This window comes from Lupinus angustifolius, unplaced genomic scaffold (assembly GCF_001865875.1).
Source record: "Lupinus angustifolius cultivar Tanjil unplaced genomic scaffold, LupAngTanjil_v1.0 Scaffold_26_88, whole genome shotgun sequence".
NCBI lineage: Eukaryota > Viridiplantae > Streptophyta > Magnoliopsida > Fabales > Fabaceae > Lupinus > Lupinus angustifolius.
The window spans coordinates 18,623-39,309 of NW_017720454.1; the positions used below are offsets into that span (position 1 = coordinate 18,623).

General features: G+C 31.6%; 2 protein-coding genes across 2 annotated transcripts; both read right to left on the reverse strand.

The window, feature by feature from the left end:
• Positions 1-4,074: 4,074 nt before the first annotated feature.
• LOC109338488 (uncharacterized mitochondrial protein AtMg00810-like) lies at positions 4,075-4,932 on the reverse strand. Its single transcript, XM_019575748.1, has one exon. It carries the CDS (start codon positions 4,930-4,932, stop codon positions 4,075-4,077), a length of 858 nt encoding a protein of 285 aa, XP_019431293.1.
• A 13,837-nt stretch (positions 4,933-18,769) lies between these two features.
• On the reverse strand, positions 18,770-20,284 carry LOC109338489. The gene is made up of 3 exons (XM_019575749.1): positions 19,474-20,284; positions 19,168-19,386; positions 18,770-19,065 (listed from the first exon to the last, which is right to left on the reverse strand). Exons 1-3 carry the CDS (start codon positions 20,282-20,284, stop codon positions 18,770-18,772), a joined length of 1,326 nt encoding a protein of 441 aa, XP_019431294.1.
• Between the last annotated feature and the right edge of the window lie 403 nt (positions 20,285-20,687).

The following is a 20,687-nucleotide window of genomic DNA, read 5'->3' on the forward strand; positions in this document are numbered from 1 at the left end:
AGCAGGGGGGTTCATTATAATCCGAGCATACCTAACAATTCAGCTAGTGTTTATAAAAAGAGAATTAAATATTTTTTGATAAAAGGAGAAAATTATCTCCAAAAAGCTCCGGTCTGAACGCCCCTACTACTACTTTGCAGTCTTTCCTTGGGTTCGTAGAGTCGGGTTTCCCGTTTACCCACAACGGAGGAGCCGCCCCCACCAGACCAGGCAAGCGGCCACGGGTCATAACGCACTTTTCGCACAACAAATCCACTTTGAAGTTGACTTATCCGCTCGGGCAGCCACATCATTTTGAGGGAAATTAACACTGAGATGATGAAAAATATAAACCGGTGTGTCATTGGTCTTTCGTTCGTAGTGGGCCTAACTAACTGTCATTAAAACATAACATGTATCTTATTTAATTATTTTTTATAAAAATATTTCTAAAACTAAATAAAATAGTACACATATCGTACATATGTATCATACATACATCAGGTTTCAACAAGATTCAAAGTTATAATCTTGTAGGATATGACTTAATTCCTTAGCAGTGGGACTTATCTTTATTACCTTATTACATTTCACATACTTAATTATCATGATTCATGACATCAATAGTTGAACATACCAAATGTTTATGATATAATTCACGTAATATTGTTCAAACAACAAATTATAATTAAACTCAAATATTAAATTTGATTGAATCCAATAAACTTAATGATAATCTAGAACGTATTGAACTAGATTTATATCAATAAAGCAATGATATAAAAACAGCCTGTTCGACCGGAAAATCGGCGAATCAGACCCCTAACCGGTACGGTACAGATATTGAACCTGCCAAGTAACAAAATCGATGAACCGACCGGTATTTGCCTAAACCGGCCGGTTTATACACATATATTTTTTTTTTTTTTAAAAAACTTAAAAACCCATTACAAGGTGACCATTCTTCAACACTTCAAGGCACATGCTTCCAAGACATGCTTAGATTATACATTTTGGTTCCTAACATTCGTGTGTAATCTCAGCGGCATTTGTGTAATCTTCGAGTACTATCTGAAGATAGGATTTGGTGCAAAAATATAATCTCGATATGAGACAACTTTGACTCTTTGGTGTTAAATGTTAAAACTCCAAATTTATTTGTTTTGTAGAGTGAGTTGTGAACCTGTGTCATTTATTTATATTTTGTGGTTGTTAAATGATACTTTTGGGTTGATATATGTTTCGTAATTTAAACTTTGAATTTGTTAAAGACTTAAAGTTGTTTGTTTATGTGAATTTTGAGTAAATTATGAATATGGATTATAAATTTGAGTATCTACCTATTTGAAATTTTGTTGTTATAGGTTTATATATATAAATATAAGCAGGTATGTCCGGTTTAACCGACATACAGTTTAATTACTGAACCACGGTTAAACCACTGTATCACTATATCAATACTCTGACCAGTTTGATAACCGGTACAGTTTTAATAACACTGCAATAAAGTAGGTCATCATCCTTAACTTATTTGGATGGGATCACATTGAGTTATTAACCCTAGCACGCTAGTGTGTGGGCCATTGTAAAAATAGCTTACTAACATTTTGATGTAGTTTATAGCTTTTTGATTATCCAATAAGCTACTAAAGTCATTCAATAAATAGCAACAGAATGAAGTTTGTACCTTTTAAAAAATGAACATGTAATTTTTTAAAAAAATGAACATGTAGCATTGAAAGTTATTTTTATGAAAGCTAACTGAAGTATGTTTAGAAAGTGAAATGACTTTTAATAATTCGCTTACCAATTTTGCACTTCAAAGTTTTAAAAAATTATATAGTTACCTCAATTAAAAAAACCTTATTATTTTTATTGCCTCACTTTATGTCCAAATAAATAAAATATTGCAAATCCAATTATAAATAAAATATTAGAATTGAACATTTTGATTTAAATTATATACATATTTAATTTCTCCAGTGACTAATTATTTAATTAATTAATAACTAAATAAATAATTTTATTTATTTTTTAGTTATTTTTTAAATTTCAGCTAATTACAAAGTTAATTTTACTAAACAACTTTAGTTTAATAAGCTAACTGGATAACTAAAAGTTTTCAGCTACCTTCATTGTTGCAACCTAATTTTGCCAAACAAAGTCTATAAGAGTGAGCTTGTACCTTCTAGTTGTAAAAGTAGCTGAAAGTTTACGGTTGTGTAATTAACTTATTAAACTAGATTGGATCGGTAAAACTAAATTTCAACTAGCCGAATTTTAAAAAATGACTAAAAAATAGAGGTAGAGGATCCATTTTTTCCATGAGAAAGTTAAAAAAAAAAATATTTCGCATCTTAGTCATTCATTCTAATAAAATCTAATAGTTCAGATCTACTCACTAATTTAAATCGTTGGATTTTCCTAATATAAATGGTTAAGATATAGAGTAAGTTTTTTTAACTTACTCATGAAGTAAGTGGATCACTTCCCAAAGATAAATACAATATTTTATTATTATTTATTTAGTTATTTATTAATTAAATAATTAATAATTCTAGTGATTAAATATATACATAATTTAAAATCAAATTTCTCAACAATGTATTTTAACATTTTAATTATAACTCGAATGTGATACTTTATTAATTTATTTTTTATTTTAATTTATTTTTGGATGTTTTCCATATTATTTTTCTAAAAATGTAATTAGGTTGCATAAATTTATAGTATTCATCCACTTTTAACACTATACAACATTAAAAAAAATAATGCAAAAATAATTTACACATTCACCTAATAATAAAATGCAAAATAAATTATACATTACTGGAAAATCAGTACTAAAATAATTAACACAAAAAAAATAAAAAGATTTTTTAGTTGTGGTAATTAATGTAAATTTTTTAAGGGTAAAATTGTTAGAGTGGAGATTCACTTATACTCTCCATATCTTAAACATCAATTTTTGGGGAAATTCAACGGTTTCAATTTACTTACTAATTTAAATCATTGGATTGCCTTAGAATTGAAGGTTAGGATGTTGAGTAAGTTTAAAAAACTTATTCTTAGAGTAAATGGATCCCTAGACGAATTATTGAAACTTACTTTCAAAATATTACTTCAAGTATTTTTCTCTTTTATACGCAACAAACTCATTTTTTAAAAGTTATATGTTTTTTACATTTTTTTTGTTTGTGAATGAGGCTACTTTAAACTTATTGACTAAATCAAAAAGTGAAAAAGTACTTAAAATGAAAAATTAGAAGCTTGGACAAATTTCACTATCAAAAATATATATCTGGACATGTTTGATGCAAGTAATCAAGTTACAACGATGTGATTTGGCGTACCATATTGTGTATCTATTGAATCAAATCCAAACCATACCATATCAATATTAAATTGTTTTTGAGTACATTGGATCTTAAATATGTTTATAATTATATCTTGTTTTAAAACCAGTTCAGACTTGAATTTGGTTTATTATAAAACCAATTTTAAATTTGGAATTTTTTTTTATAAATCCACCAATCATTCTTTCGGTCTCAATCCCATACCTTAGACTCAGAAACCTAATACATGGAAAAAGATCTGAAAATCAACATTGGCCATTTGAATTTAAGACAAACAGAGATGAAGAAGTTTATTAAGCCTCCATTAAAGCACATGGAGGTATTATATACAAAGATAAAAGAGGAAGGTTGGTTATAACAACCACTAACTGAAAAACTAAAGGGGGTAGCTAAAACAGAAAATAAAAAAATTGGGCTTAAGTTAAGCTAGAGCCCAATTCTAAAAAGAAGGAATGAAGGCAAGCGAAGATGGGCTGAAGGAATCAGTAAAGCCCAAAAATGAAAGAAACAGAGAACGGAAAGAAAAGAAGGAAATGAAGAAGAAGGTAATGGAGATATCTTGTTGAACAAGGTACTGAATTTTAACAGCCCCCTCAAGGTGGATGACGTAAATCAGAGAGTCTCAGTTTGGAGATGAAAATTTGGAAGAGTTTTGGTGGCAGCAGTTTAGTAAATGCATCTGCAAGTTGGTCTGAAGATTGAATAGGAAGAAGATGAATTAGCCCATTTTTATCTTCTTTCAAACCACATGGTAGTCGATTTCTATGAGTTTTGTACGCTCATGGAAGACGGGATTATAAGCTAAGTATATTGCGGATTGGTTGTCACAGTAGACTGAGATTGGTGTTGAAAGTGGAAGCTTTAGATCATGAAGAATATAATTGAGCCATTGTAATTCACAAGCAAGGCTTCCTAGAGCTCTGTATTCAGCCTTTAAGGAAGACCTGTTGATGTTGTTTTGTTTCTTAGTCTTCGAAGAAATGATTGAAGATCCAAGAAGAATGCAGAATCCTATAATTGATTTGCGAGAATCCAAGCAACTTGCCCAATCTGAAACTGAAAAGGCAGAAAGTCTTAGGGAGTTTGTTGAAGAGAAGAAGAGGCCTTGTGAGGGAGATTTTTTGAGATAGTGAAGAACTCTTAATGTTGCTTTATAGTGATTGTCCAAAGGGTTGTTCATGAATAAGTTGAGTTGTTGTATTGCATAATAGATATCATGCCTTGAGATGGTAAGGTATATCAATTTTCCAACAAGCCTTTTGTATGAAGAAGGATCTGTTATTGGAATACCTTCATGAGCTTGTAATTTGGTAGTTGGTTCAAAAGGAGTTTTAGCAGTTTTTGATGCAAGAGTGCTAGATTCTTCTAAGAGAGACAAAACGTACTTTCTTTGGTTAAGGTGAATGCTAGATGCATATCTAGCTATATCAAGCCCTAGAAAATATCGCAATTTTCCGAGGTCCTTTATCTTGTAGGTGATGTCTAGAATCTGCTTGACTTTGGTGATTTCATCTATATTTTTCCCTGTGCGGACAAGATCATCAACATATACTAGGATGGCAGTGAAGGTGTTGTCTGTAGATTTTGTGAAAGGCATGGTCAGCTTGAGAATGAAGATATCCTAGTGAAATTAGTTTTGTTGATAAAGTTGTATGCTATTCATGAATGGCCTGTTTCAATCCATACAGAGATTTATTGAGCTTGAAAATCAGGATACTGTTTGATGGTAGTAAACCAGGAGGGGGTGTCATGTAGACTTCCTCATGTAAATCACCATGTAAAAAGACATTGTTGATATCCAATTGTTCCAAAAACCAAGACTTGGCAGCAGCAAGAGCTATGATGAGTCTGACAGTAGTGATTTTAACAATTGGTGAGAAGGTTTCAAAGTAGTCAACTCCTTCAAGTTGGTTGTAACCCTTGGCAACAAGTCTGGCCTTGTATCTTTCCAAGGTGCCATGAGCATGATATTTGACTTTAAATACCCATTTGCAGCCATTTATTGTCTTGTCATTTGGTACGATAATCCAAGTGTTGTTGAGTTGGAGAGCATGGAGTTCTTGTTGCATAGCCTCTTGGCAACAGGGTATTTTGAAGGCTTGTTTATAGGTGGATGGTTATATGATAGTGGATACTGCACAACAAAAAATTTTGTAGGGAACAGAACAATTAGAATAGCTTAAAACAGATGAAAGAGGATAGGCAATACATGTTGTGGACTGACAAGAATTAGCATTAGAAACAATAAGATTGCAATGATAGTCTTTTAAATGTGTTGGTGCCTTCCTAGTCCTAGTAGAATGTCTAAGAGTAGTTGGAGATGGTAATTGTGTATATGTGACAGTATGGTCATTGTTGTTATTGATAGGTAGAGATAAGTTGGGAGTATCTATGTGACTGGGATTGATAGAGGTAGGAGCAATTTTGCATATGGGTTGTAAGGTATCATGAGTATAATTTCTAAAGGGAAAATAGTATTCAAAAAAGAGGATACGCCTAGATAGAAATATAGTATGAGAAGCTAAATAATATAGGATGTAACCTTTGGTACCTTCTTTATAACCCAAGAAAATAACTTTTCTTGATCTTGGTTGGAATTTTGTCCTATGAGAAGTGAGAGTTGTGGCAAAGGCTAAACAACCAAACACTTTGAGATTATCAAGGGAAGGTTGTGTTTTGTATAAGAGGTAGTAGGGACAGTTATGTTGGAGTAATGTTGTATGAGTTCTATTAATAAGATGGACAACATGTTGGATAGAAAAAGGCAAAAGTTTTGGGGTTAAATGGGATTGAAAAAATATAGTTCTAGCCACATTTAGAATGTGTTGATGCTTTCTTTCCATAATCCCATTTTGTTGGAGGGTTTCAACACAAGATTTTTTGTGAATGATTCCTTTGGATTTGAGGAAATCATTCATTAAGAATTCTACACCATTATCATTCCTTAGACATAATAGTTTGGTCTGGAATTGAGTTTCTATGAAAGATATAAAATGAATAAGATGTTTTCTTGTTTCAGCCTTGGTTTTAAGCATAATGATCCAGGTAAATCTTGAATAATCATCAACTAGAGTTAAGAAAAATTTATGGCCAAATATAGATGGGGTAGAATAAGGGCTCCATATGTCAACATGAAGTAATTCAAAAATCGTTTTGTTGTCTGTGTTGCTGACAGAAAAGGGTATTATTTTTTTGCCTAGCTAAATGACAAATATCACAAGGTTTAGAGCAATGAATTATATTTTTAATAAAGTAAAATTGTTTACTTAAAATTATTAAGACAGAATCAGGTATATGTCCTAATCTAAGATGCCATAAGTCTGGTTTTACAACATTATGAGAAGAATTATAAAATGTAACATAATTAGAACTAGGAGAATGTGATGAGGTGATGGAGAACAAGCCTTGTTGCAGCCTAGATGAACCAATCATCCTCTTGGTAAGGTTATGAAAAATAAAGCAGGCATTTTTAGTAAAGAGCAAATGACAATCAAGAACATGTATGAGCTTATTAACATATATCAAATTGATATGAAACTGAGAGATAAACAAGAGATTATGAAGAACTAGGGAACTAGTTAAGTATATAATCCCAGATACAGATGTAGAAATTTTGTTACCATTTGGTAGAGTGATAACCATAGGTGGTATACACTTATGAGTTGTGAAATTGTGTATATCACAAGTGATAGGATTTGTGGCTCCAGTGTCATGGAGCCACTGTGAACAGATATTACCTGAAGCAACATGAGCAGTAGTATTGATGACAAGATGTGTTGTATGATGGTCATCTGTCTTGGATTGTTGCAACATATTTAAGAGATCTTGGACTTGTTCTTAAGTGAATAATTGGTCAGGTACTTGCATTTTGTTGTGGAGTTGTGGATCTTCATTTTCATCTTGTTGCTTGTCCAAAGGGAAAAGGACAGTGTGATTGATACTTCTAGGATTCCTATTGGATTGGTATCATTGTGGGTAGCCATGTTTAAGGAAGCAAGTTTCAATGGTGTGGTTGGTCAGTTCAGAGTAAGTGCAGAATTGATTAGATATGTTTCTAGTAGTGTTTGATCTACCACCTCTCCCTCTATAAGGATTGGTGTTTCTACCTCTAAAGGTTTGATTTGATCTAGGAGGATATTCTGATTTAGAATTGGCAGAGAGGATATGTCATGCTGATTCGGGTTGGGGTTAGGATTTTGCAGTTAGTCTTCTTGTTGTATAAGCAAGGAAAAAGCTATGTTGATATCTAGGAAGGGATCGATTAATATGACTTGGGATTTAACATGAGAATATTGTTCATTTAGGTCAGTTAGGAACTTGATAACATAATCTTGTTCCCTATATGTTTTGACAAAATCTATTACTCCACAAGTGCAAAGGGTTGGGCATTTACAATTCCTAATAGGCCTGAAATTTGCAATCTCTTCCCATAGGGATTTCAGTTGTGTAAAATATTCAGGAATGTTTATATTACCTTGATTAAGATTGTAGAATTCTCGTTGCAGACTCGCTATGCAAAAAATTTCACTTCGAGAGTACCTTTTTTGTAGATCTTGCCAAACATTTGTTGTAGAATCGATCCAGAGAATTGACTTGACAATGGATTCTTCAACAGAATGTTGAATCCAAGAAAGAACCATGGTGTTGCATCTGGTCCATGGATCAAGCATTGCTTCTCCTTGTGGTGGTTTTTTAAGGCTTCCATCAATGAAGTGTAATTTGTTCTTGGATTGCAGTGCTAGTTTGAAGGCGCGTGACAACTAGTGATAGTTTTTCCCGTTAAACAGGGAAGTAACAAGAACTAGTGATGGATTTTCACTAGGATGGCGAAAGTAAGGACTGGATTGGTAAGCATTATAATCAACCATAGAAGAATAAGGAGACAGATATGCAAAATCAGAGGGAGAAAAAGAAAGAAAGGAACTTCAAGCAATAAGGGACGAAAGCAAGAAGAATGAGAAAGAAGTACAAGAGGGAGAGTGGTGATTAGAGCGAGATTCGCTCTGATACCATCTTAAAATCAGCACTGACCATTTGAATTTAAGGCAAACAAAGATGAAGAAATTTATTAAGCAAAATTTGATGCCTTCATTAAAGCACATGAAGGTATTATATACAAAGATAAAAGAGGAAGGTTGATTATAACAACCACTAACTGAAAAACTAAAAAGGAAAAGCTAAAACAGAAAATAAAGAAAACTGGGCTAAAGTTAAGCTAGAGCCCAATTCTAAAAAGAAGGAATGAAGGCAAACAAAGATGGGTTGAAGGAATCATTAAAGCCTGTAAATTAAAGAAACAGAGAACATAAAGAAATGAAGGAAATGAAGAAGAAGAAGGTAATGGAGATATCTTGTTGAACAAGGTGCTGAATTTTAATTTGGGGAAATTCAATGGTTTCAATTTATTTACTAATTGAAACCATTGGATTGCCTTAGAATTGATGGCTAGAATGTGGAATAAGTTTAAAAAAAATTATTCTTAGAGTAATTGGATCCCCTTCCAAATTGTTAAGCGAATTATTGAAACTTACTTTCTAAATGTTACTTCAAATATTTTTCTCTTTCATACGCAATAAACTCATTTTTTAAAAGTTATATGTTCTTTTAATATTTTTTTTTAGTGAATGAGGCTGCTTTATTGACTAAATCAAAAAGTGAAAAAAACACCTAAAAATGAAAAATTAGAAGCTTGGACAAATTTCACTATCGAAAATATATATCTGGACATGTTTGATGCAGGTAATTAGGTTACAATGATGTGATTTGGCATAAATAAAATTTCAATTAGAAAGATATAACTATAGGGTGTTCATTGATTGTGTATCTATTGAATCAAATCCAAATCTTACTATATCAATATTAAATTATTTATGAGTACATTGGATCTTAATTTTGTTTATAATTATATCCTGTTTTAGAACCAGTTTACACTTGAATCTGGTTTATTATAAAACTAGTTTTAAAGTTGGAATTTTTTTTAGAAATCCACCAATCATTCTTTCGGTCTCCATCCCATACCCTAAACTCAAAAACCTAATACATGGAAAAAGATTTGAGCTTATTTTCGGTATTGGATAGCATGCAAAAATTATTTTTCTTAACTTTTAAATTTATTTTAGACTTTTTTGTGTGACATATATCATTATCTAAATTCTTGGTAAAAGTAGTGGAGCTTGACTCCTTTTTCATGAGAAATGAAAAAAACACTTCTAATTATTTTTCTCTCTCTTCACACTCATCTTCGTTTTTTCCCCTTTGAACAGCAAAGACCTTGGAGCTCCACTAACCACCCTCTAGGAGCAGTTATTCCATAAAATGTATTATTCCATGTCTCCTATTATTTATGATTGGTAGAAAAATATAATTGAGATATCTTTTTGTGACAGAAGATGTGTTTCCTATGTCTAGATATATTATGTTCCACAATCTTGTCGTGCGATCGCCACAAACCATTGTTGCAATCGTTCACGCACTCAAACTCCAATTACAGTCGCGGACATCTTCTTTGATAGGCAAAGGTGGTTAGGAAAACGTTAGATTGCATATGGAGTTTGAGCAATTATTGTAGTGGCCAAGGGTTTGGCGACGATGACAAAGTGATGGTTTGTTGTTAGGGACGGCAGAGGATGATAAAAAAATGGATGAAGGAAATGAAAGCGGGTTACTTCACTGTGTTGGCTAAATCTGGATACTAAAAACCGGTTTCATGTTGAATCCATGTTGTTATCATATCGTGCAACAGTTATAAATGACACGAAATAATACTCTGATCACCTTTGATTTGAACAAACCATTTCAGTTTGATGGGACAAATTTAAAATGGTGGCAATATAAGATGAAAAATTTTCTCACTATGAGAATAGTTGTTCACGTTCTGAAAACCGATATCTCAGTGTTGTCGGAAAAAGCTGAAAAAGAAAAAAAAAGGATAAACTAGCTATTGAAATAGCTATCTAGAATGAAAATAATTACTTCTGTAAGAATTTCTTTTTGAATGGATTGTCTGATGATCTTTATGGTTATTATAGTTCATGCAAGTCTGTCAAATTAATTTGGTATGCACTTGAAAAGAAATATGATACTGAGGAGGCTTAGACTAAAAAATATGTTGTTAGTCGTTATCTCAAGTATCATATGACTGATGATAAATTAGTAGAGTCTGTGTCCATTGAGATACATAGAATTGCTCGTGAAATCATTTCTGATGGTATACCCCTAAAGAGTTAAACTCACATAGCCTATGAATGTGTATTTGTTTGGTATGCTGTAAAAAACAAGGCGTACATGTTTTATGACCTTAACGCAAAAGTGATCATTGAGTTCAAACGATGTTGATTTCAATGAAAAAGAAATTCTCTTTTAAATTGAGGAATAGTGGGGGCACATCAACTAATCACAAACATGTAATTAGAGATAATGATAAAAAGTGAAATGTTTGAAATAGAACCTAGAAGAAGTAAAAGATCAACAATTGTTAGAAAGTACAGACCTGATTATATTGTCTATATTTTGGAGGAGAGTCCATCAACTTTCCAAGAAGTTTTGACTTCTTTGAATGCTGATTTGTGGCAAGAAGCCATAAATGGTGAGATGGACTATCTAAAGTCTAACAAAAACTAACTATTTTAGCTCAATCCATTATGGAAGTTGAGATGATAGCACAAGCAACAGCTAGTGAAGAAGCAAGTTGGCTGAAAAGCTTGCTTGCAGAGATTCCCCTTTGGGAAAAACCGATATCAACTGTGTTGATTCATTGTAATAGTACCGCGGCTATTGCAAAAATTGAGAACCGCTTTTATAACGGTAAGAAATGACAAATGTGTCATAAGCACACCATCATTAGAGAGTTACTCTCTATATGAGCTGTTAGAGTAGATCATGTACGCACTGAGAATAACTTAGCAGATCCTTTTACGAAAGGACTAGCTAAAGAGAAAGTTCACGATACTTTTAAGAGTATAGGACTATTGCCCTTAGAACGAGGATCACTCATGATGGTAACCCAACCTAACTGACTTGAGATCCCAAGCAATAGGTTCAATGGGTAATTATAAGTTGTGAAGTGATATGAGAATGAACATGTTATACAATTATGACAAGCATGATTCCTACAGTAATTGTAAGGATGAGTTAAACTCTTAATGAGATCTATACTCCAATTAGAATGGAGTACCGAGGCTACAGGAGTACTCTTGGTAGACTCACCTATGTGAATGTGGAAGTGGGGCTGCTTCCTATGAAATTTTAGGACCTAAATTTCTAGAGCATTCACTATACTGGGATAAACGTGCATGACCATTAACACACTGATTTTATAGAATACACATTTGAAAATGTTGTGTGTGGTTTGATATCGGAGATAGAGTTCAAGACTACGAGTCACTCTAGTAAAACCTGGATCTTACTCACTATGCAAAGGTGAACTAAAATATGTCTTCGTGTGATTCTCTCTATCTCTCACTCTTTACATCCTATAACATTTGTTCTTTATAATTATGTTTTGTTATAATTTTAATTATATTGTTTAAAAAGAATAAATGGGTTGCAAACCTAATACGATCTGATCCCGTCTTAAGTTGTCATCTTGTGTTTATACTAAGCATGCTAACAACGACTGAAGAAATAAAAAATAACATTATGTTAAACACTAAACTCTAATTCTTATTTCTTTTCTAATTTATTTAATAATAACGTAATCTAATTTAGACATGTGATTTTTGAAAAATGTCATTTTGTGTATAGCAATATGTGGATGGATACAACAAAATCAATATAAGAAAGATACAAATAATAAAGATTAATAATAATTCTATCAAATATAGCAATTCAAGAGTGTATGGACTATGGAAGATAGAACCAAACTCGAGGCTTATCTTAGTTCTGCCACCAACCACTAGTGACTTACGACCCATCCTCAAGTCAAATACTTTGTGAATTTTACAATAAGAATCCCAAAAAAATAAAGCAATACGATTAGAATGGATCCAAAGGCACCTAAATGACTCAACTCCCTTGTAGAATCTATATGATTCATTTTCCCATGCCTATAGGCAATTATAAGCATTCTAGAAAAGGTAATGGATTTGAGTTCCAGTTTCCAAAAGAAAAAGTTCACCCGGCCCCTTGACTCAGTTCCCATATTTTTTTATTATTATTCTATTAATTTGAAGGGAAAAAAGGAGAAACAAGCCAAAAGTCTCCAAAGAAATTAGGAAACCGAGACAGTAAGCAATACGAGACTCATTAGTTCATCATCCAAACATAGTAATTAGTACCAAACAATTATTAATTTCCTCAACCGGAAATTAAAGGTGTAATTATATCTCATGACATATAGAGTAACACACATTGTAGGATAAAAAATATACTTCCCAGTCTATTAAAGTAAGATTTAAGAGAAATAAAATATATTTTTGTGTAAATATTAATTTTTATTCCAATAAAAATGACAATGTTTGAGAAATAATAATTTATAATACAATCCATGAGAATTTTTTTGTGGTACATCTAATTTTTCTTTTGGTACAATCCATGAGAAAATGAGGCGTTAGTTATTATATTAGTAATTTTTAGTACAATAATAAATTTAATTAAGACTTTTTAATTTGTAATGTGGAATAATAATTCGAATTTTGATTTAAATTAAAATTAATTGAGAATTATAACTTAATATTTATATGTGTGACTGATACTTATATATTCGCACGGGTGGTAATGTATTTTAAATGACATTATAATTTGTTAATAAAAATATCATGGAGGGTTACCTTATAAAAAAATATTTCTATATATTCCGATAAGCTTGAAAGACCTAGAGATTGAGATAAAGACATTAACATCTAATGAATATATATGATTTTTTCAATATTTTTTCTAACATGAATATATATATGTATACCCCTTTAAATAAAATCACTGTGTCAATCAAATGGAATAATTATTTTGGTAATAGCGACAACCCCTTTAATTCTTATTAAAGAAGATATATATGTAAGTATTTTCCCAAAAGTTGTGATGAAGAAGACATGTTGACCCGCAAGGAAATCAACAAATATGTATATGTTGTTTAAATATATGGTTAAATGAATATTATCTGAATAAAGTAATGTATAAAGAGAAAATATGCAAGATATGAAAGGTTGAATTTGTAAGAATGTAAAGCACTATACAAAGGTACATGTTGAGGATAGAGCACAATGCGGAAGCACAGGATTGAATCAATTGAGAACAAACGAGAAGCAAGTAAAGGATAAAGAAAATAACACACAAGATTTAACGTGGAAAAACCCCTCAGTTTGAGAGGAAAAAACCACAGGCGATCAAGAGCAAAATTCCACTATGTAAAAAAGAAGAGTACAAGAAATCCTCTTATAATGATGAGGACAAATGACAATTTTCTCACAAATACTCTCTCAAATGGAACAAGAATTCTCACCAAGAATGCACTCACAATATATGTGTAAATGAAAGAGATGTTGTGTGTTGTGAAGATGATTTTGAAGCTCTCTATATGTGTCCTTTTATAGGCAAGCAAAGTCTTGGTATCTTGGATATGAAGCATTGGATGCTTGGAAACAAAGCCATAAAAGTGACATAAAATGCCCTTAAAGAGAGCCATAAAATTGTCATAAAATTCTTTTAAGGCATAGCAATGAGAGGCATCTAACAATCTCCACCTGTACAACTATAGGCTTTTCATAGTTACCAATGTGTTTGGGGTAGTCTTTTTCATAGTCTCCATCAACAATTGATTTAACCTCTACTTCAAGTAGAATAGCTCATTTCAAAATCTATTAACTTGCAGAGTCACACAATAATTCATCAATAAAGTTAAGTCGCTAGCCATAAGGCATCAATCACCTAAATACTCATCTCCTTTCAATAAGAAAAATAAAAAAATCTTGCCTACAAGTTTATTTATTCATTTTCCTTCTTTTCCAATTCATGCATTTGTCGACTCCTTCCTTGCTTTGACAAAATTCATATTCACATTGGCAAGAGTCACAGTTCATCTCATTTGAAGTTGGTGTTTTGCAACAACACCTAACAATAATTAAGCAAAGTAGACCAACCTTCTACATTGGTTACCAATAACTTTCTCGGAAATTCATCACACTCCTGTTGTAGCTTCTCAATTTGGGACTTGAGAGCTACGGTATTTTTTGCTTCCTAGACAATAACAACTATCGCAAGAATGAAATCCCAATAAAAAAAATTAAATCTAAGAACATAAGTTTGTAACAAAAGAAGTTGCGTATGTGTAGCAAAAATAGCTACAATTTGTTCTTTTCCTTTACATAAGATAAAACGAATGCTTTAAGTTTCTCAAAAACAAATTCTGAAAGATGTCCTTACCGTTCTAGTAATGGTCGCTATCTCCATGTCTTTGACCTTCAATTGTCCTTTAAGCCTCTCAACCTTAACCTCCAATCTTGATATGTTGGATAATAGTCTATGATATCAAAAGAAGAAACACTATCAGTCATCAGATACTAATAATATCTTATAGCCCGAAATTGGTGAACGTTTATTCACTTTCACTTCATTATATCTTAAACAATCCAAGTATTCTAAATAGAACCTAACATCGTTCTATTATATTTGTATTTTTTTATGTAGGAATTACCTATGCTTGTGTTCATAAGAAGACTCTCTAAATTGAAAATTGTGTTGCCCCTATTGAAGCAAGAGGTATATGCAATTGCAAGTCCATGCAATTGAAACCTAACCAATTCATAAATACATGTTCAAGAAAAGCAACAACATTATTTCTCATCTTTTCACTCAAAAAAGTAATAAACGTGAATTTGAATTTGATATATCACATATTACAATCTAGGAGCATATGTTACATTTGAATTTGATAATCTCAACTTCACGTTCATACCTTCCTTGATCTCCATATATTGTAAACAACAATCTATGTTGTGCCTCTTGCATTTAGAATGAGCCCCGTCACAAAACAGACTTTCATGAAAACATTGTGGTAATATCCTATTAACATAACAACACATATCTTTACCATGATGGCAACAACTACTATGACACACACAATCCACAAGGACTTCAAATCCACTTTGAAGATATTAATATGCAGTCCACTTGCAGCAAGGTAGGATGGATAAAAGAAACCATAAGAGAGGATCTCCATTTTTCTCATCAAAGCTGTTCCTAAAGGTGGTCCTTTTCGAATAGCTAAGCTTAATAGTAATGACCACATATGAGAACAAAGACTAAGACTTAAATAATCAACAATTCATTAATAGGCTTGGTTGAATGCCTTACGGTCCTTAATAACATTAGTCTTATTACATAAAAAATGACAAAAAAGAGAGCAACAACAGATGTAATTTGAAATATTAGTCTCCCTATATGACCACTTTTCATTTGAAATACCATTGGAACCAAAATCACATGCAAGGCAAAGCCCATCATATCTCCAAACATAGTTGTAGATATAGCTAGATGACATAAGTCGGTGTTTGTGATTTGAAGTTCTCTAAGGAAGATGAATATGACAATAAATGGAGTTATGGATTGTGCCAATAAATGCAGTTATAACAAAAAAAAGTCAATCATATATCAAAAAAGTAATATAGAGTAAAAACCCAATTTAAATCCATAAATATTTTGATAAAACCATTTTGATCTCTAATAATAAATTGGACTGATACACATTCATGTCAATAACAATCATTTGGTTTAATAAATAATATTTTTTTTCATAGAGAGAAAAAAGTTTATTCCCTTTTCTAACTACCTTCCTTATTCATCAGTCATTAATCATCAATTTGGCACAAAGAATTGACGCATAGAATACCACGAAAAAATGTTGTGCATTAAAAAAATTATAAAAAATAGGTCCCCAAGAAATAATAATAATCTCAAAGTGAAGTTCTGGGCTTCCCAAGAAATAATAATAATATCATTAAGTAGCAATAAATGATTCCGCAAGTAATAAACATTATTTTTCTTTTTTAATAAAGTAAAACTGTTATTATAAATATACCCTCTAATAATCCAAGTGTCAATAATTGGAGATGTCTTTTATGGAAATAATTTCAGCTCATTCTATTCTTAATAACTAGTAGGAGATCCGTGCATTCGCACGGGTAATAATATGTATTGTATAAATTTAATTAAAAAGTGATTACATAACTTGTTAAATGAAAAGTGATTGAGGAATACATACTAAAACATGTTTTGCAGTAATCCATTGCTAATGTAAAGATGGTGGCACAATGAAATGATGTTGAACCTGTAATGTTAAAAAAGCAAACATGTTAGGAAAAGTTGAATGAATTTAGATGGAAATTTGCATGTTATTTTTTAACAGCAGAATGTGAGTAAAAATTAATTTATAAACCTTTTGTTTATTTTGATTGTTGATGTAAAGTTATTGTACAATCATATGATATTGAATTTGTTATTTTAGAAAGATGTAATAATTAGAAATAAATATTTCAAACGTAATGTAAAAGAAGTTGTAGAATACTTGTTAAAAATTTTGGAAAACTTCTTTATAAACGACATTTGTCGTTGTCTTTAATGGTTTACCATCCTTATCATGTATCAATATCTTCAATCCCTTTTTGCTCTGTACTCTTAAAACAACTACATACAATTGATCATGACTAAATACTGGTCTAGGTAAATACAACCCTACACTCTCTAGTGATTGGCCTTGTGATTTGTTGATTGTCATAGCGTATGACACAATTATAGGGAACTGTCTTCTGATAAGCATGAAAGGTCATGGAGATTGGGATAGTGACATTGATAACCTAGGAATGTAAGATATTTCCAATGTTTTTTCCAGACATTATCTTTGCCTCAAGTACATGATTAGTCATCTTCGTAACCACCAACCTTGTACCGTTACATAAGCCTTCAGACTGATCTAAATTCCTTAATAGAATAATTGGGGTCCCTACTTTCAACTTGATTTTATGATTTGGAAGTCCTGATGTTGAAAGTGAATTTAGAAATTCAGGAATTAATATATTGAATGCTTCATTGTCATTAGCATCAGAAATATCAACTTCATCTGAACTCAAGTATTCTTTTTCATCTCCTGTAAGTATACATTACAATAGTTATTAATATAAACTAGCAAGTTACCCGTGCATTTGCACGGGACGATATTTTTTGCCGCATGATTAATAACACATATTACATGTGCATTTATGATTAAGAATATGTATGTTGCTCGTGCATTCGTATGGTTAAAACCATACATGTTGCCAGTGCATTCATATTGCTAAAAACTATTAATTATATATAAAATCATACAGTCAGACCATACGGTTTAACTGTTTAAATCGGATAAACTTAATATGGGTCATCTACTGATTTAACGTCTTGCTCGACTTTCTCAACATTGTTTTTTACACATACATAACATGATATAGTTAGTAGTATCCTATTAATCAAAAAAATCATCAATAAATTTATAATTTCATTATTATTTGATTCTAAAATAATATTAGTATAAAAATAAATATTATTTAACTCTAAAATAAATACAAACAATATGTTACGATTCATATTATTATTATTATTTTAATATTGTTATAGTAACATTATATTTTAATATTGTATAGGTAATCATATTCCTTTTATTTTTAAATAAATCACATGTCATGAGGGCTTGAGAGATTGACACATGTCATGAGGGAGTTCTTGAGAGATTGACACATGTCATTGAGAGATTGACACATGTCATGAGAAACGTTTAATTTTGATGAGAGATTGACACATGTCATGAGGGCTTGAGAGATTGACACATGTCATGAGGGAGTTTTTTTTATTATATAGGTAAATAGATATAATAAATTAATACATTTAACATAATGTGTATGTTAAATAAAATTGAATACTTTACCTGGAATTTTCATCAGAACATATTCATTGATTTGATCAACAATCTCAATTGTTGATGCAAGTATTGCTCTACATTGAAGAAATTGTTCATCCTTGTAATGTTCTTGTAAGTTTGGGTAGGTGCTACTGACTATCGCATCAATTGAGTTATCATAATCTACATTCAGAAGTTCCTCTAGGATATCAATTTTAGCAGAACCATCATTAGGTTCAGATAATTTTCCATTTCCCATCTTTAGTATCCACTCAGAGAATTGCTTGATATCTGATTCATTGTCATGATTTTTTAAACGCATGTTCTTTGTAAGGGTTAAAACAGTACATTGATGCCAAAGATAAGAAGCATTAATTTTTGCATGCACAATATCTGAACGATGACCTCTTGGAACCACCGGTAATATTTGTCTAAAATCACCTCCAAATACTACAACTTTTCCTCCAAACAGAATGGAGCCATTTGTTGTTCCCATGATGTCACAAAGACTTTTATCAAGAGCTTCGAAGCAAAATTTATGTGCCATTGGAGCTTCATCCCATATAATTAACTTTGTTTATTTCAATAACTCTGCAAGTTCAGTCCCTTGATGAATGTTGCAAACTGAGTTGTCAAAAGTTGGTACTGTTAATTTGTATTTAGAATGTGTTGTCCTACCCCCAGGTAATAGTAAAGAAGCTATACTACTTGAAGCCACAGTCAATACAATATGCTTTGGAGATCTCAATGCATATGTTAGAGGACGCCACATGTGTGTTTTTCCAGTTCCTCCATAACCATATAGAAAAAACATGCGACCTTCTTGACGATTAACAGCTTGCATTATAGTCTTGAATATTTGATATTGTTCTTCTGCATAATATAAAATGAAATTGTCTATTATCATCTTATTATTAGAAATAGATTTATTAGTACTAACATTAAATAAAGAATTTTGTAAGAAATTGGAAGTACCTGTTAAAGAGTTGAAAAAAGTATGAAAGTTTCTCTTTAATTCATCTGTATCATAATTTAGCTCTTGATATATTAGTCTATTGCCTAATTGACTTGTTATATACCCATTTGGGTATGGCATTGAAGGATATTCTTTCAAACTCCTCCGATTTCCTTCAAGTGGTTTTTCAATCTCCAATAAAGTCAGATTTTGTAGTTGTTCATCCGAAAGCACCAACCCTATAAGTGTTAAAAAGTGTCATATAATTTAAGATATTCAAACAAAATAAAGTTATAATGATAGAATATAATATAATTGTTGAATACCTTGATTATTGGAGATATTTCTTTGATTGTAAAGAATTCCATCAGATAACCATTGCCACGTGTTCTCCCAAACATGATTTGGCCTATTCATTGATGTGGATAAAAGCATTGTGACAAATAATTTCCTCAAGTAGAAACCAGAACCCCAATCATTTACTTCTCTTAGTGCTTCAATGTATTCTCTATCATCTTTAAGTAAGCCACATGCAAAGCATGCATCCCTGAATGTTTCATATTGAATATTTGAAAAAGTTCTAATATCTTCAAAACATGTCGATCCTTTAACAACTGTCAACATCATCCTAAGATAGTACAACTCACTGGTGCATGGAGAAACCCAAATTAATCTTCCAATTGTATAACCTGATTTTCTTGGCTTCCAAGACCTAGTTTTCTTCACATAAACAAATTTTGACACATATTGAGCATAACCCAAAGTTCTACCTTCTGGATATTTTTTATTAGATTCCATCCAAGATGTAAACATAGATTCTGATACAATTGGTCTTGAAAGAATGTTGTCAATATCCTCATGATCATTAAAGTAAACAGGTTGTTCTCTTGGAAGATGAAAGTATAATCGTTCAACAGCAGGTTGTCTTCCATGTATTGGAAATTTAAAAATTCTCCAACATGCTTCTGATGGTGATACATATCTACAATCAAGATATTGCTTAACCTCATCAATGTTACCGGGAGCCTGCGATGCACCACCATCTGTTGGTTCAATAACAACAGTGATCCTATCATACCCTTTGTTTATATACTTGAATAAGTACTTAACTGAGGTACTTTGGTTAAACCACTCCATATTAATATGAGCTTGGTATTTAGTTAATAGATGCGGGTTATAAGGGACAACATATCGATTGTCAAGAGAGATGCCATTTTTTCAACAATGTTTCCATGATCTCTTCTCATATAAACAAGATATCCTTCTTCATCAACAATTGTAGATTGTTGAAATTGTTTTGGAAAATACCGAGAACAATTACCATCTTTCATACATGGAGAAGACCTATTGCAAGAACCACATGGACCATGAATCATATGTGACTTCACCAAGTTTTATATCCCTTTTTGATGTTGTATCAATATCTCCAACTATTAAAGCAGCCACTTCAGAAACTGTTGGTAAGTTATTCACTCTACCATCAGAACTCCTTTAGGAAATTAGCTTCAATTTCAAATTAGGAATTACACCATCTCTTAAT

What these genes read in the sequence shown, in the direction of transcription:
- LOC109338488 (XM_019575748.1), bottom strand. Translation starts at nt 4,932, where the DNA reads ATGCCTTTCACAAAATCTACAGACAACACCTTCACTGCCATCCTAGTA.
- LOC109338489 (XM_019575749.1), bottom strand. Translation starts at nt 20,284, where the DNA reads ATGGAGTGGTTTAACCAAAGTACCTCAGTTAAGTACTTATTCAAGTAT. An exon ending in AAATATCTCCAATAATCAAG is followed by an intron (nt 19,387 to 19,473) that starts GTATTCAACAAT and finishes TAACACTTATAG; the next exon opens with GGTTGGTGCTTTCGGATGAA. An exon ending in TTTTTTCAACTCTTTAACAG is followed by an intron (nt 19,066 to 19,167) that starts GTACTTCCAATT and finishes TATATTATGCAG; the next exon opens with AAGAACAATATCAAATATTC.